General features: G+C 45.0%; 5 protein-coding genes across 6 annotated transcripts; 3 read left to right on the top strand and 2 right to left on the bottom strand.

Moving 5' to 3' along the window:
* Positions 1–3,001: 3,001 nt before the first annotated feature.
* RB195_019640 (uncharacterized protein) lies at positions 3,002–3,502 on the bottom strand (the record flags this gene model as incomplete). The annotated part of the gene is made up of 1 exon (XM_064187579.1): positions 3,002–3,502. The coding sequence occupies one exon, from the start codon at positions 3,500–3,502 to the stop codon at positions 3,002–3,004; it is 501 nt and encodes a 166-aa protein (XP_064043460.1).
* Positions 3,503–8,304: 4,802 nt separating this feature from the next.
* RB195_019641 (uncharacterized protein) lies at positions 8,305–8,583 on the bottom strand (the record flags this gene model as incomplete). Its single annotated transcript, XM_064187580.1, has 1 exon — positions 8,305–8,583. The coding sequence occupies one exon, from the start codon at positions 8,581–8,583 to the stop codon at positions 8,305–8,307; it is 279 nt and encodes a 92-aa protein (XP_064043461.1).
* A 242-nt stretch (positions 8,584–8,825) lies between these two features.
* Positions 8,826–11,371, top strand: RB195_019642 (uncharacterized protein; the record flags this gene model as incomplete). Of its 2 annotated transcripts, XM_064187582.1 has the most annotated exons (2): positions 8,826–9,117; positions 9,171–11,371. In XM_064187582.1, the coding sequence occupies 2 exons, from the start codon at positions 8,826–8,828 to the stop codon at positions 11,369–11,371; spliced, it is 2,493 nt and encodes an 830-aa protein (XP_064043462.1). The 2 variants fall into 2 exon arrangements, with proteins under 2 accessions (XP_064043462.1, XP_064043463.1); XM_064187581.1 differs by having other exon boundaries at positions 8,826–9,296.
* Positions 9,476–11,371, top strand: RB195_019643 (uncharacterized protein; the record flags this gene model as incomplete). The annotated part of the gene is made up of 1 exon (XM_064187583.1): positions 9,476–11,371. The coding sequence occupies one exon, from the start codon at positions 9,476–9,478 to the stop codon at positions 11,369–11,371; it is 1,896 nt and encodes a 631-aa protein (XP_064043464.1).
* A 70-nt stretch (positions 11,372–11,441) lies between these two features.
* Positions 11,442–11,759, top strand: RB195_019644 (uncharacterized protein; the record flags this gene model as incomplete). Its single annotated transcript, XM_064187584.1, has 1 exon — positions 11,442–11,759. One exon carries the CDS (start codon positions 11,442–11,444, stop codon positions 11,757–11,759), a length of 318 nt encoding a protein of 105 aa, XP_064043465.1.
* Between the last annotated feature and the right edge of the window lie 1,808 nt (positions 11,760–13,567).

Raw genomic sequence — 13,567 nt, forward strand, 5'->3', positions numbered from 1 at the left:
GAAGGAGTGCATGTCAAACGGGAAGTGGTTGCTTTGGCTGATATACCGCAATCACGGAACAAGAGGATTATCGCTCTGCTTTATCATCAAGGTCATGAGATATCTCGAGTCTCTAAACAAGCCTGCTTCTTCCGTGAGTTCAATGGTAATCACTAATGTCTGAAATGACATGTAGTCTGTACATTTGATGTGTAAATGATCTTCAAAAGATTGAATCACCTTTCACGTAGATGTGGAATAAGGTAAAGAAGGAGGCGGTGTAAGTTAGGGTCTGCAACAGTCAGTCCTCCATTCCGCGATTGTAGAACTTTATTCGCTGTCCCAACGGTTCACGTGGTGGTCACTCCCTCTATATTGTACTACACCACAGGGACGGAGACAGGCATCGTCGCGTTTAACCGGTGAATGTGATGTATCCGTGGTGAAAGTGAGGATTTATCTCTGTGACCAATTCCTGGATGTAGAGCGGAGTTTCACAGTATCCTCGGACCTTTGCCGATGATACTAACAGTTACGTTTGCCGAGGTCGCATCGCGTCACCACGAATGGACGAGCCATATTCATTTTGAATGAATCAGAACTGAAGGAACTTCAAACTGAATGATGCTATATTCAGGCATTTTCCTTCCGAACTGTCATTTCTGGTTCGAAATTCTTGCTGAGTGTACGAACTGAAGCCAGCATCTCTTCCTGTATCCCAATGAAAACAGTGAAATACGTCCTATCTACTTTGATGACATTCTGGGTGCTGTGTTCTTTAATGACAGCAGCTTAGCTATGTGTGCCCCACATCATACCTTTACTACTGACGCAGAGGAACCGCTCGGAGAAGGTGCACTCCAGAAATAAGACACGACGGATGCGGTGTTCTTATCATTATTTTGAGATTAACACGATAGTCGTGGCAACAATAGCAATCACAAGCCACCAAAACAATAGGAACACAGGTTTTGTTTCCACGCGCCACATCAGAGCAGGGCAGCCTTATCCCGAGCTTCCATTCGTTTCTACTCATTGTTGTGAGACCGTGTCATGTCACGCCTGCGTCTTTCCTTCGCAGTCGTATTTAATTGTTATTCAATACAGTTCAAAAATAATAAGAACAACAAATGTGATATTCTACACTGCTGATTCGGAAACGAATTTACTTGAAACTTCAATTCGTGATAACGAGTATTCAAGTGAATGGTAATTCAAAGTGAATGAATTCCCAAGTTCTCTCTTCCTAAACCCTCGGCACTTTGAACGAGTTTTATGTTTTCTTGTTATACCAACGAGGTTTGACTTTATTTATGTCCCGACGTTTCGGCAACTTCGTCTTTATCAAAGGTCTGAAAATGGTTCGAGATTTTTGAGGCCCATCAGATTCCCTCTCTCCTTGCCAATCCCCAATATCTTTCTAAATACATCCCTGCAATAACTCGAACGGGAATATAAAACTAAAAAGTCTCAGTTTCACCTATCTTTTTCTTTTACGGCTTCTTTTACGTTTTTAGATCACAATTAAGGATTTAAACCAGTTATAATATGATGGCTAAGCAAGCAACATTACATTCACCTCTACTTTTTCTATACAAACTTGGTCCAGATGCTTCGCTAGAAATAAGGCACTGTTTCTCAAATCGATAATGAAGTAATCCATCACGTGTTGCCAAATACCCTAATTCGGATCTACGAATGTACTCCATATCCTACGTGTTTTATTTTGATGGGACATTACATTAAAAAGTAGAGGTGAATGTAATGTTGCGATAGAGGACAACAGATGAACTAAAGCTACAACTGAATATGCTGTGGTGTTTCTGAAATAAAAAATTAAGTAGAGCCTTGCCCAACAAATGGTGTAGTTTCAACCGCTAGCTTTACCGCGTCTCTTCGAGCGCAGTCGCTTACGCAACTGCGCCAAGCTTCATAACCCGACTTTAGTTGCACATGTTAGGAAAAATAGTGAATAGACAAATGAAAAGGGTTAAAGGGAGCATACGGCGAATCTGGGGTGGTACGGATTTCAGGTGGAGTATCCGTATACTAGACAGTAGATTATGGAGACCGGGGTGGTCCCGCTCTTCTCTCTCACTGCAAGCAGCCGGCCCCTGAGTGCTGTTTTGTACGATGCCTTCTATTACAGCGCGCCACCCTTGCACGCGTAGCGTCCCTTAGTGCCTGTTGCTACAGTCCGAATTGATTTTCGACGAATCACAGGGCGGAGGCGGCGCAAGAGGTTGAGCGTTACAATAAATGGGGTCGTGCAAAACAACATTCTGGAGCCGGGCGTTTGCAGTGATGCAGGGAGAAATGGACGAAATCACCCTCCTCTCCATAATCTACGACCATGTATACGGATTAAATTGTATCTGGAAGGAGTTAACCATGTGCTTGCTACCAGTCCCCTATCCGAAACATTTAATCACGGATGATTTTGAAAAGATGTCATAAAGGAGGGTATGCCGCGGATTCGTTTTACGTCGCGAACCAATAAGTTTCAACAACGACCATCAAAGTGCATTTTCCTTTGGTTCAAAGAAAACGTATTCTCACAATTACGATCGTGTAAAGAAAATAATTGCATGTGAATCTGAGAAATATTTTTCTGGAAAGATAATGTCTAAAATTTTCGCAAACCCTTCATTTCGTCTCGTAGTTGGAACATAATCCGGAGAAGTCGACGCTGTTTTAGGATGTTTGGCCTTTTTTAAATGGAAAACAATTCTTTTTGCAGTTTCGATGGTCACAAGTTAGAGGAAGGAAGACATCTGGTTCCGCCTATTCCTTCTTTTTATAAGAAGACAGCGAACCCTTCCTCAAACCCTTATTGGGAACATTAGACCATATATAGATGATGAATATGTCAAGATATGTGGGGCATCCTATGCTTGGTGTGTTATCGGAGTTCAGGAGGTTTTTTTTTAAAATTAATACTCATCACAAGAAATTAAAGTTGAGTCGAATATTTTCGGAGAAATTGACAATTGAATTACTTGACTTAATCGGCGGGCGGGTGTTACGGCCTAGCGCGGCTATCCGCATCTTCTCCAGGGTGCGTCGTCCTTGAACGTATCCGAGCTCCTCCTGTTCGATCCTCAGATAGAGTTCGCATAGAATCTACCCATCCATCGCTATTCCGCAATCGGCGGAATTTCACGTCTCGACTGAACTGACTGTCAACGCCATGTGTCCTCACCACCTCCGTCCAGAACTTTCTTTTACGAACAGGAGGCCTAATCCAATTAGGATCTGGAAGCATCCTTAGGACTACTTGGGCAAGACGATCAGTCGGTCTCCTCATAACGTGACCAAAGAAGCGAAGACGGTTTTCCTTGGCTACTTCAGAAGACCGGGCAAGATGTTGACGTTTTCCACGTGTCATCCGCCGGTACACCATGTCCACTTCCGAGTAAAGTTCTTTGTTATGGCATACCAACGGCCGAAAGTAGCCTAGCAGTCGTCTAATCAGCTTTCTCTCTATGCAATCTTTTCCATTGCCGTCGCTGGCGCTACCCATGTATACGACCCGTACATGATAGGACGAATTGCGAATAGGTAGACTCGCAGCATACAGCTCAAATAACAGAACTTATCCATGAGTTCGACAGGTTGTCCATCCACCTTTTTTCCCGTTGAGAGTCTCGAGGAGACTCACATCTACTTGCATTTACCAGAGCGGAGTCGCAGTCCGTAGACTGCGGCTAATTTTGTTACAAGGTTAAAAACAAGTTCTAACTTCGCGCTGCTAGAAGCGAATATTACTACATCGTCGGCGTACTTGAGGTCCACCAAGAGTCGTGCAGAAGGTGCTAAAATGACGTCGGTATGACACTGTTCAACTTTTCTTCGCATTATGTCTTCGACGGCAAAGGTGAACAGAAACGATTCCGCCACGGCCCCTTTTCTCACTCCAGTTTCCACTTAGAACGGTGTAGTACATCCAGCTGGTGTTCGGACCGCAGCAGTTCTTCTTCTATTCATGTCGTTTATTAGGCGTACGAATTTTCTTTTAACCTTTTTTGGCGTCTGCGTTGAGTTTAGGGACGTCTTCTGCATCCGCACCTTTGTCAACCCATTGGGCACGACGATGAATGTTAGAATAGGAAAGTACCCTTCTCATCTCCGGTCACTAAGTGCTGAGGCCACGTGTGGGTACAATTGAGCGTGAGGAGAGAAACGACTGCCAGTTCGCAAGTGACCATGTCAGCGCTGCGGAACATATCATACTCATACCAGAGCATGTGGTACCCACGACCTAATTTTCGCACCTTGCCTTCAACCCGCGAACAACTGTGAATGTGAACAAACAACTTGAATCACCGTAGAAACTACTGCCAGTTCGCAAGTGGTTTGGTACGGATCGATGTCCACCTGTCTCCGCAACGAGTCCAAATCCAACTCCATCGGGCGTTCCGAACGGTCTTCATCTTCGATGGAATAGTCGCCCGACGCGAACTTCGAGTACACTTGTAGACTGTACTTCTAGCAGGGTGTGGTCTTTATAAACTTCCTCCAGGCGTCTATCGATATCCGCTGATTCTTACCTAGATAGACGGAGAAAGAGTATGACGTTACGGTAGTTGAGTTACGACAGCCTGAAATTGCGCGACATGGTGACAGGAAAGGAACTACTCTATCAAACGGTACCTAACACATCCACTTCGTTAGCTCATTGCACTCTAAAAGTCATCACTACCACGGTCGAGAACTTTCGACTCAGTCTTATGTAAGCAAAAGATGAAAAAAGGAGAAGGGGTTTCGCACGAGTCGGGTTGCACAGCCGAACCGGCAAGACTATCTTCTCGTCGGAGGACTGCCCCGACTAGATCAAAACTGTTGCTGCAGCATCCCGACAAATATGTAATAACCAGAATCTTATAAACAATTCATGCATTTTGTGAATGAAGAGACATTGGAGCACGAGTAAAAAAATTCTACTGTGACGGAGGATGCAGTAATGAGCGTCCAAACACCGGCCGTACTTCAACAGCGCATCCATACATGGGAATGCGAACAAAACAAAGAAGTTTCAAACATTTTTCTGAAAGGAAATGGAAACATATGTCCCTGTTCTCTGCTAAGGATTTTTCCTTCTGGTTATCATATAGGTTGCAAGAATCAACAACAGTTAGGAAAGAGGATCGGAGCGATGGCCACGAAAATTTCGTGATAACGAGGTCTAAAAGGAACAAAATCCCTCTGCTTTTTGAGCAGTCAACTAAACAGCAGAGTGCTTAAAACCTGCAACACCATGACGTAGCTGATTAAAGAACGGTGAAAAGATTATATGCGCAACATTCCCAGATTCTTCACGATACACGCCCCTACATCCCTTTCCTGGAATGGAGATATGCCGTCTCTTGCATCGGACCGCGCCGCAGCAAAATTTGCAGAAGCAAAATTTGCGACTTATGTTGTTTCAGTGGGTCGTGTGGTTGACAAGTTTTGGAGGACGTGTCGAGCATGAGTAGAATAGCGGATTTGAAAACTAAGACGTGTCAGTGCTCAGACCAATATTAAAACGAAAAGGAACCCTCATTCAAGTACATCAAAGGCAGTGTCGTGGAAAACTAGGTTGTTCCGCCTATCTCTATGTGGTCGCTAAAAAACGGTCCAGAAGCAGCCGTTTTTTACTGCTGAGGAGACGGAACATGTAAATAGAGGCGCGTTCTAACGCACTTCGGGAAGGACTAAAGGGACTAAAGCGATTCCCATGTCGTTTCTTACGACGACCACGACGGTGTGAGTGGAACCACGTGGTCTTCCGCAATCTACGACCCCGAGAAGAAGAAGATAGAAACTTTCTTTGAGAAATCTAATAACACGTTGTTCATGGTATGCTGCCTTTAACTTTCACAAGAACAGGAGAATCCAATTTAATCAATCAAATTACCTCTTACATGTTTGAATAATTGAATCAATTATTAGCCGAGCGGTCCATAGGATTCTGTGAAACCCATCTAATTCTCACGTACAGTTTTCACACATGACTGTTCACAAACTTCAGTTTTGACACGTGTTATTTCAAGCTATGCCTTCTCTGACAGAACTCAGAGAAACAAGACAACCTCTTCAGTTGAAAATCCGTTTTAGTTGTCACTTAAGTATTTAAGGAAGTTGGTGTTACATTGTTATGTAATGTGTTGGCGGTCCCACTTTCCCTGCTGATTGGCCATATACAGCGGGACATGAACAGGCTTTTGTGTAGTGTAGTTTTAGTACTTTTTTTTGCATCATTTGTAAACAAGATGGTGTTCGAAATCGGTTTTCTGGATGAGTGAGTATATCGTTATAGTATTCAATTCCAACGAGAATGTGTGCATCTTGATGTTTATCATGAAGGCCCTAGGTAGATGTTGTTTGTCTTCAAGAGTTGAGTAATGTCTTACTCTACTAACTAACCTAACTTTACCCGGACCATATGACTTTTGAAGCACTTGATATGCTCGCCAATTTCGGGAGTGGTGCAAATTTAGGCTGAGTTTTATGCAGGCGGAGTTGCTGTCGTGCTGTCTTTGATTACTCCTTTTCTTGTCCACTAGAATCTGAGAAGAATAGCATTTGATCGAATAATGTCTTTTGGCATTCCAAATATTGCCTTCTCCGGTCTTCAGTGTCCGTTGCTTATTAGTTCGACTGTGTTAGCGCAGTTTTCTGTGACTCGTCCAGATTCCACATACACCTGCGTGTTTACTGGATTGGGTTTCTCACGAATGATTCGTCCATTTTGTTCTCTACCAATTTTGTTGCTTTTGTTGATTTTATCCAACAAGAACAAATTTAGCTTTTATATTGATTTTTTGGTTATGCCTTTAAGGGTTAAAGGAGAAAATTATGTGGAGTTTTTGTTCCAGCCTCGCACAATCTGGTCTCTGGTAATCGAAACTAGCATGATTAAAAGAGCAACAGTTTCAGAAGCGTTGTGGACTCTCAGTATCTTGCCTTGTTTTGCGCTTGGTTGAAACATGATAGCCCTCACATCAGAACAAACAATTATGAGTACATCGTTGATTGTCATAATTGCCTTTTGTTGATATGATCCTACTTCTTTTCTGTAACTGAGCTTGCCATCGACGTAGGGACGAACTTCATGAAGTCATGAAATGTTTGCCGGCCGTGTGATTGATTGGCCACCATTGCAGATTTTGCGATGTCATCAGTGGATTTTGGTACGATTAATTTGCACCACGTCAGGTCGAACGCTTTGCAAATGTTGTAGACTAGGACAGGGTTCGACACAAGTGCGGCTTTCGTTGCGGGTTGCAGGCAAATAAAAGGATGAGCTCTGAGGACATAATAGTATTGAGTTGTATCGCTTACAATTTTATCGCCAACCTCGCCACCACTTCTTTACTTTCTTCATTGCCGTTTTTTTGGACCTTAGAAACATATGTCGTAGTATGACTTCAATGTTTTCAGGCAGATCCTTTGTTTCATTAAGGTGCTTAGTTGTTTGTCTCATCTATCGATGATTATAGGGGCAAGTTCTCCTCAATTTCTTCTATTTCGACGAGCAAATCCTTCCTTTCGGGTTCGCTTTTACTGTTTTAATTTGTATCTCTAGCCTCGTTATACGGTTCTCGAGGCTTTCTCTCGCTTCCTTTTTTGCCGTCTGATACGGTGTATGGCAGGGTCAAAAGGACATGAATCATGGTGCATTTGCGTACGCCACTTCTCTGTGGAAGCGGTGCGGTGGAACTTAACGCTTTGAAGCATGTTGGAACCATTGCTGGCAATACCAATCGCTGCGGTTTCACCTCGCTTCCAACTGCTGGCTCCACCGCGCCGTTTCGAACGCGTATGCAATTGCACCGTGCTTCATGTCGTTTCCACCCGACTATAGTAGTGCTCCAGCTGATCGGCGCTTGCCAGAGATACTGGGATCGGAACTCCTGGAAGGTCTCTTAGTCTATGTAATACTTGCTAATCTGCTTATTCAAGGTGTTCTCTTAGAGGAGGTAGTAAAACTTTTGGCGTACCTTCGCCTGAAGCGACAGGCCTTTTATGAGAGTGTAGACTGACCAATTGTTTTATTGACAACCATCTGCGTTCCAGTTACGTTAGCGAGGAAACAACAGCCCAATTTTTTGGATCAATTTTACTCAAGTCACGGTCTTTGATTTGACATGAGCCTACTCAATGAGCTCACTGTTGTTTCCTCACTAACGTAACTGTCGAATTGGCGTGTCGTTTCAACGAGCAAGTTTTTTACTTTTTAACCTCGAAATTCCCTAATTTCTCTCTTCTTTTCTCAGCTTCTCCCGATGGTCAGTTCATCTCCTCTCCTTCCTCAATAAGTATGTCAGTTCGCATGGGATCCTAAGCAAGACCACATGTTCCCAGCTTCGATTTTGTCTTTATCTGACCTTTCGGTGCCTTTCTTTCGTTTTCGGTGTTGTATTTTGCCTCACTATTTATGTGACCTGTAGCTTGATAGGCTCTGTTTTTTTTCTCAACTTTATGTCTCTCTCCTCCACAACGGTTTACCGCCTCATAGTGGCGTGGAGGTGACACTGGGCGTCGAACTGCGATGCACAGCGGAGGTTCGTCCTCTGGCAGGGTCTCCCAAGCTGAGAAGGAGTTCGACACATCCGACATTCCGACTTCTCGGAATCGGAAGCCTAGCTAAGAGTAAACCACTGCTAAGATTCATCACCGTCTTGGCAAAATGTCGCAAGGTGGTTCCCTGATCCATATAGGTTGGGCGACGACCTGTGGTGAAAGCTAAGCTCGCCGTGGCGTGGCTGCTTAGTTTGGGGAAAAGTCTCTTTGCCACTCCAGCATATTCACTGCCTCAGTACCCTGCACACTGGGCCCTGCCGTCTCAGACGTCGGACGGTATGGCGACCGGTGAGAGGCGATCAAATCTCAGGTTGCTCAGGACGTCATTGATTCTGGACCAAGGCGACACACGCACGACTCGCCATGGAGACTGTCTCAGACTGTGTACTTACAACGCGAGAACAGTTTCCATAGACGCTGACCTGCATGCCCTTCTCGGAGCTGCAGAGCGTATCAAATTTCACGTGATTGCTCTGCAGGAGACCAAGTGCAGAAGGAGCGACGTAAGACAGATGAATGACGGTACACTCGTCATTCGTGGAGAGAACGTTCCGTCGCGAAATGTAGGCGGTGTTGGTTTTGTTGTGCACCTATCTGTCGTCCATCTCGTCGATTCTCACGAGATCCTGTCACCTCGTCTGGCCATTCTCTGCGCCAAAAATCCATCAGTATTATCAACTGCTGTTCACCAACATCAGCAGTTGATGATTCCGAATTGGACGCGTTTTACGAGGAGCTGGAGGAAGTAGTCCGCAACGAGAAGTCCTTTTACAAATTCGTTGTCGGAAACTTCAACGCAAAACTAGGAAAGGCCACAGAAGAGGAATACAGGATTGGAAGATTTGGACTAGGGGACCGGAATGAAATTGGCAATCGTGTCGCCGGGCTGTTGTCCGCCGCTCGCCTCTTTCGTGGGAACTCTTTTTTCATGAAAAACGATCATCGTCGGTGGACATGGGAAACGCCCAATGGCGCGACTCGTGCGGAGATCGACCACATACTCACCAACCGGAGGTGGTGTCTACTTGACGTCTCAGTAGTACCATCCTTTTGTAGTGGTTCTGATCACCGTCTCCTTCGTGCGAAAATACGACTTAGCCACACGATGGAAAAGAACATCTGCTATCGGCAACGAAGGAGAAAAGAAGTCGTCTACGACGATTGCGTACTCGAGGACTCCTTGTCCCAAGGTGACTGGCACATCGAGGAGGACCCAAACGTGGACTACGAGATGCTGCTCAGAGGATTACGAGCCTGTGCTGAGCGTGCCTCGAAGCCGCGCACGACAAACTTGGATCGAATTTCGAAGACCACCAAGGAATTGTTGGAAAGAAGAAGGGCTTTGAGGCTTGATCCGAATGCATCGCACATTGAGCGGTTAGTAGCAAACACTAGCTGCAGAGAAGCGTTGCAGGAGGATCTTTTGAAGTACAGGCAGAAGAAGATTCTAGAAGCAGCACAAAGAAGAACGAGTCTAAAGAAGTGCCGCAGGGATCTCCGCGAATATAATATTCCGCTAGCAACCTTGCTGAGCGAAGACGGGACTCGCACGTCTTCTCGTCGTGAGATGGAAATCATTACGGAGAGGTTCTACTCGAACCTTTTCCGTTCATCAACTCCTGTGTCAAGCCCGATCATCCCCACTGGTGAAGCTCCACCACGGATTCTCCCTTCGGAAGTACGAGTCGCTATCAAGAGCATGAAACCTGGCACAGCCCCCGGACCTGATTTCATATCAGCAGGCTTTCTTCGGGCTGGTGGCCATCCGCTTCATGTAATCTTAGCAGCGCACATGACATCCTTCCTTCAGAAAGAAAGGATCCCAGACCAGTGGAAGACCTCGCGAACCGTTCTTATCCATAAGAAAGGTGACCGAGAGGACCTTCGGAACTACCGTCCGATATGCTTGCTGAGCGTGTTATACAAAGTATTCACCAAGATCATCCTCACACGCATATCTAGGACGCTGGATGAAGCCCAGCCTCAAGAACAAGCTGGATTCCGCCAGGGGTTCAGCTGCTTGGACCACATCCAGACCGTGTCGAGGGTCATAGAGGTTTGCCGGGAATACCGCCTGCCCCTTGTTCTAACCTTCGTCGACTATGAGAAAGCCTTTGACAGCGTAGAAACGAATGCAATACTGTCAGCGCTGGTCGATCAAGGTGTGGACGCGTCGTATGTGAGGACATTAGCCAATTGCTACGAACGATGCACGACTAGGATACAGCTTTTCCACCGCCCTCTCACCATACCCATTGGAAAGGGGGTACGACAAGGCGATACTATATCGCCGAAGCCTTATGCATTGCAATGGATAATGAAATCACTATCCTGGGAAGAAAGGGGCATACGTGTTGATGGAAGATTTCTTTCGAACCTTCGTTTCGCGGACGACATCGTTCTCTTTTCGAGCAGTACCAGTGAAGCAGAAACGATGCTCAACGAATTGAACGAAGCAGGGAAGAGAATAGGACTACGAATAAATAGAAAAAATACACAGTTCATGAAGAACGCCCACTGCGAGGACGGAGGACTACAACTTGAAGGCTCCCAAATCGTGGAAACTCCGTCATACGTATACCTCGGACGTTCTATGAACATGGAAAACGACTTGAAGGAAGAACTGAATAGAAGAATGAGAGCAGCATCGGCAGCATTCGCAGCCGTCAGGGAAGCTACGGACAAACTGACGGACCAAGATCTTCGTGCCCATCTGTTCGACTCGACAGTCCTTCCATCGTTTTGTTACGCAGCGGAGACGTGGGCAGACACCGCGGTCAAGCTAGGAAGCCAGGAAGCTACTTACTACCCACAGAGCCCTTGAGAGATGTCTCCTGAAGTTTAACCGGCGCACACAACACCTTGCCTGTCTTCGTAGCTCCGACTTGAGAGGAATGTCCCATCTTTGCGACCCAGCGGAATATGTATCGAAAGCAAAACATAGATGGGCCGGTCACATCATGAGAAGAATCGATGATAGATGGACTAAAACAACGCTAGAGTGGATCCCAAGGGACGCTAAACGCCCCCGAGTGAGACCGCCAACGAGATGGGGTGACGTGTTCGCTGCACGGATGGACCAGCTGAGAGCTCAGCTGGATACGGCTCAAGGACCTCGTCAACGTCACTCACGAAGCTTAAGAACATCTTGGATGACAATGGCGAGGGAACGAAACGAGTGGAAGAGATGCTGGGGCCCGCACGTCCAGTGAAGACGGGCCATCTAAGTATCTAAGTAAGTATGTCTCTCTTCCTTTTGCTTCTTTTCTAGCAGGGGTCAGTCTAATGCGTTCTATTGTGTAGTTCTTTGATCTTCTTTAACCACCTCTACACTGTTCCTATTCCCCTTTACTTCTTTATCTGCGTATAATATTAGAGCTTTCTTTCTACTCACCGGTTGAGCGGGGTTAGCGGTTGTAGAGGGGGTTAAAGAAGATCAAAGAACTACACAATAGAACACATTAGACTGATCCCTGCTAGGAAAGAAACAAAAGGAAGAGAGACATAAAGTTGAGAAAAAAACAGAACCTATCAAGCTACAGGTTACATAAATAATGAGTCAGTATACCCGCTTGCCGAACTGCCGGTGTTGTACCTATTAATTCCGTTATGAGGGCATCTTGCTGGCTGATGTGATTGGAAGCCACTAATTTTTATAGCCTCCCTCTACTTACTTACTTTCCAAGAGTCTTAATTCCCACCCCGTCGAGTTCATGTGCTTTTTGAAATTACTAAATCTCCCCTTGTTTACTGTTCGCGCGACTTATCCCTGCTTATTCATAATTATACTCTTTTCTCCTTGCTGATTTTCCATTGTTTATTTGTATTTATTCCTTGCTACTTACTCTGGCACGCCTTTGAGCGTAATAAATAAATAAAAGTCTACTCTAGGAGCCAACGATCACTCTTTGACGCTGAAGAAGTAGCTTTTCTTTCATCTGATGCACCGAAATGTTTGTAGGTGATTGAAAAGTAAATGAAGGAAATCATCCTTCTCATTCGAATACAACAGAGGTGGTTCAGTGGAATTGCTTGTTGAGCATATATGGTTATAAGCGGAGGACACAAACGAATGGGGCCAAGTGAGCAGGACGATACCCAGCGACTTGTATCAACTATCGGGCACCGCCCAGTAGCCCTTGACAAAGAGGGGTTTCAAGGAAGAGAATCATTGGGCAATGATACCAGACATGATTGATTTTCTCTCCCATTAGAAGTAGACATCTTGAATTAGAGTGAGTGCACTGGCTAATGATGAATCATTCCCTTCTAGTGCTGAGTGTTAGCGATTTTCGGGGATTCATCTTTTGATCACCAAGGTTAATCTAAAGCTATAGAAGCACTTCATTTTGCTGCCTTTTAAGTAATCCTGGTCGCTCTGCAATGTGCCAATGAAGTGAGAATAGCCAAGGTTGCTATTCTCACTTCATTGGCACATTGCTGAGCGGGATTAGGCACAGTGCCAAAATTATGCAACCTCGATGGGCGAACACATGCAAAACGCAGGTCTGTCGGATAGCTTCATCTTTGGATTGAGTGTGAGTGCAACAGAACTCTACCAATTACTCATTTACACGTGACTTATGATGGATGATTTCCTCACGAATGTTAGCTGCCAGACAGCTGTTAGCCAGACATCTTCAGACGTACTGCAGTTTTCGTCCATCTTGCTGACACGGAACCACTAAAGTGAATTGTGCAGTACAACTTAGTTAAGTTAATATATTTACTGTTATTATTATTGTGTATTACTGTTACTTTATTGAAAACGAGCATTATAACATGAGGAAATGAGCAGAACACGGAACCTTTTACAAAGCTATTGTGATTACAGAAGAGAAAAGGATCTGCGAAGAGAGAAAGTGCAAGCATCTGAAGGCACTTTTTGATTACTAGCACGCATAAAAGAGATACATTTACTGTTTTGTGCGGACATTTGAATAACGACTGAATATCTGGATTTCAAACTGCCTTTAAGTTGGTACTGTAGTTTGAAAGGATTTTCGTCTGTGCTAAAAGA

The sequence above is a fragment of the Necator americanus genome, chromosome II (assembly GCF_031761385.1).
Source record: "Necator americanus strain Aroian chromosome II, whole genome shotgun sequence".
Classification (NCBI taxonomy): domain Eukaryota; kingdom Metazoa; phylum Nematoda; class Chromadorea; order Rhabditida; family Ancylostomatidae; genus Necator; species Necator americanus.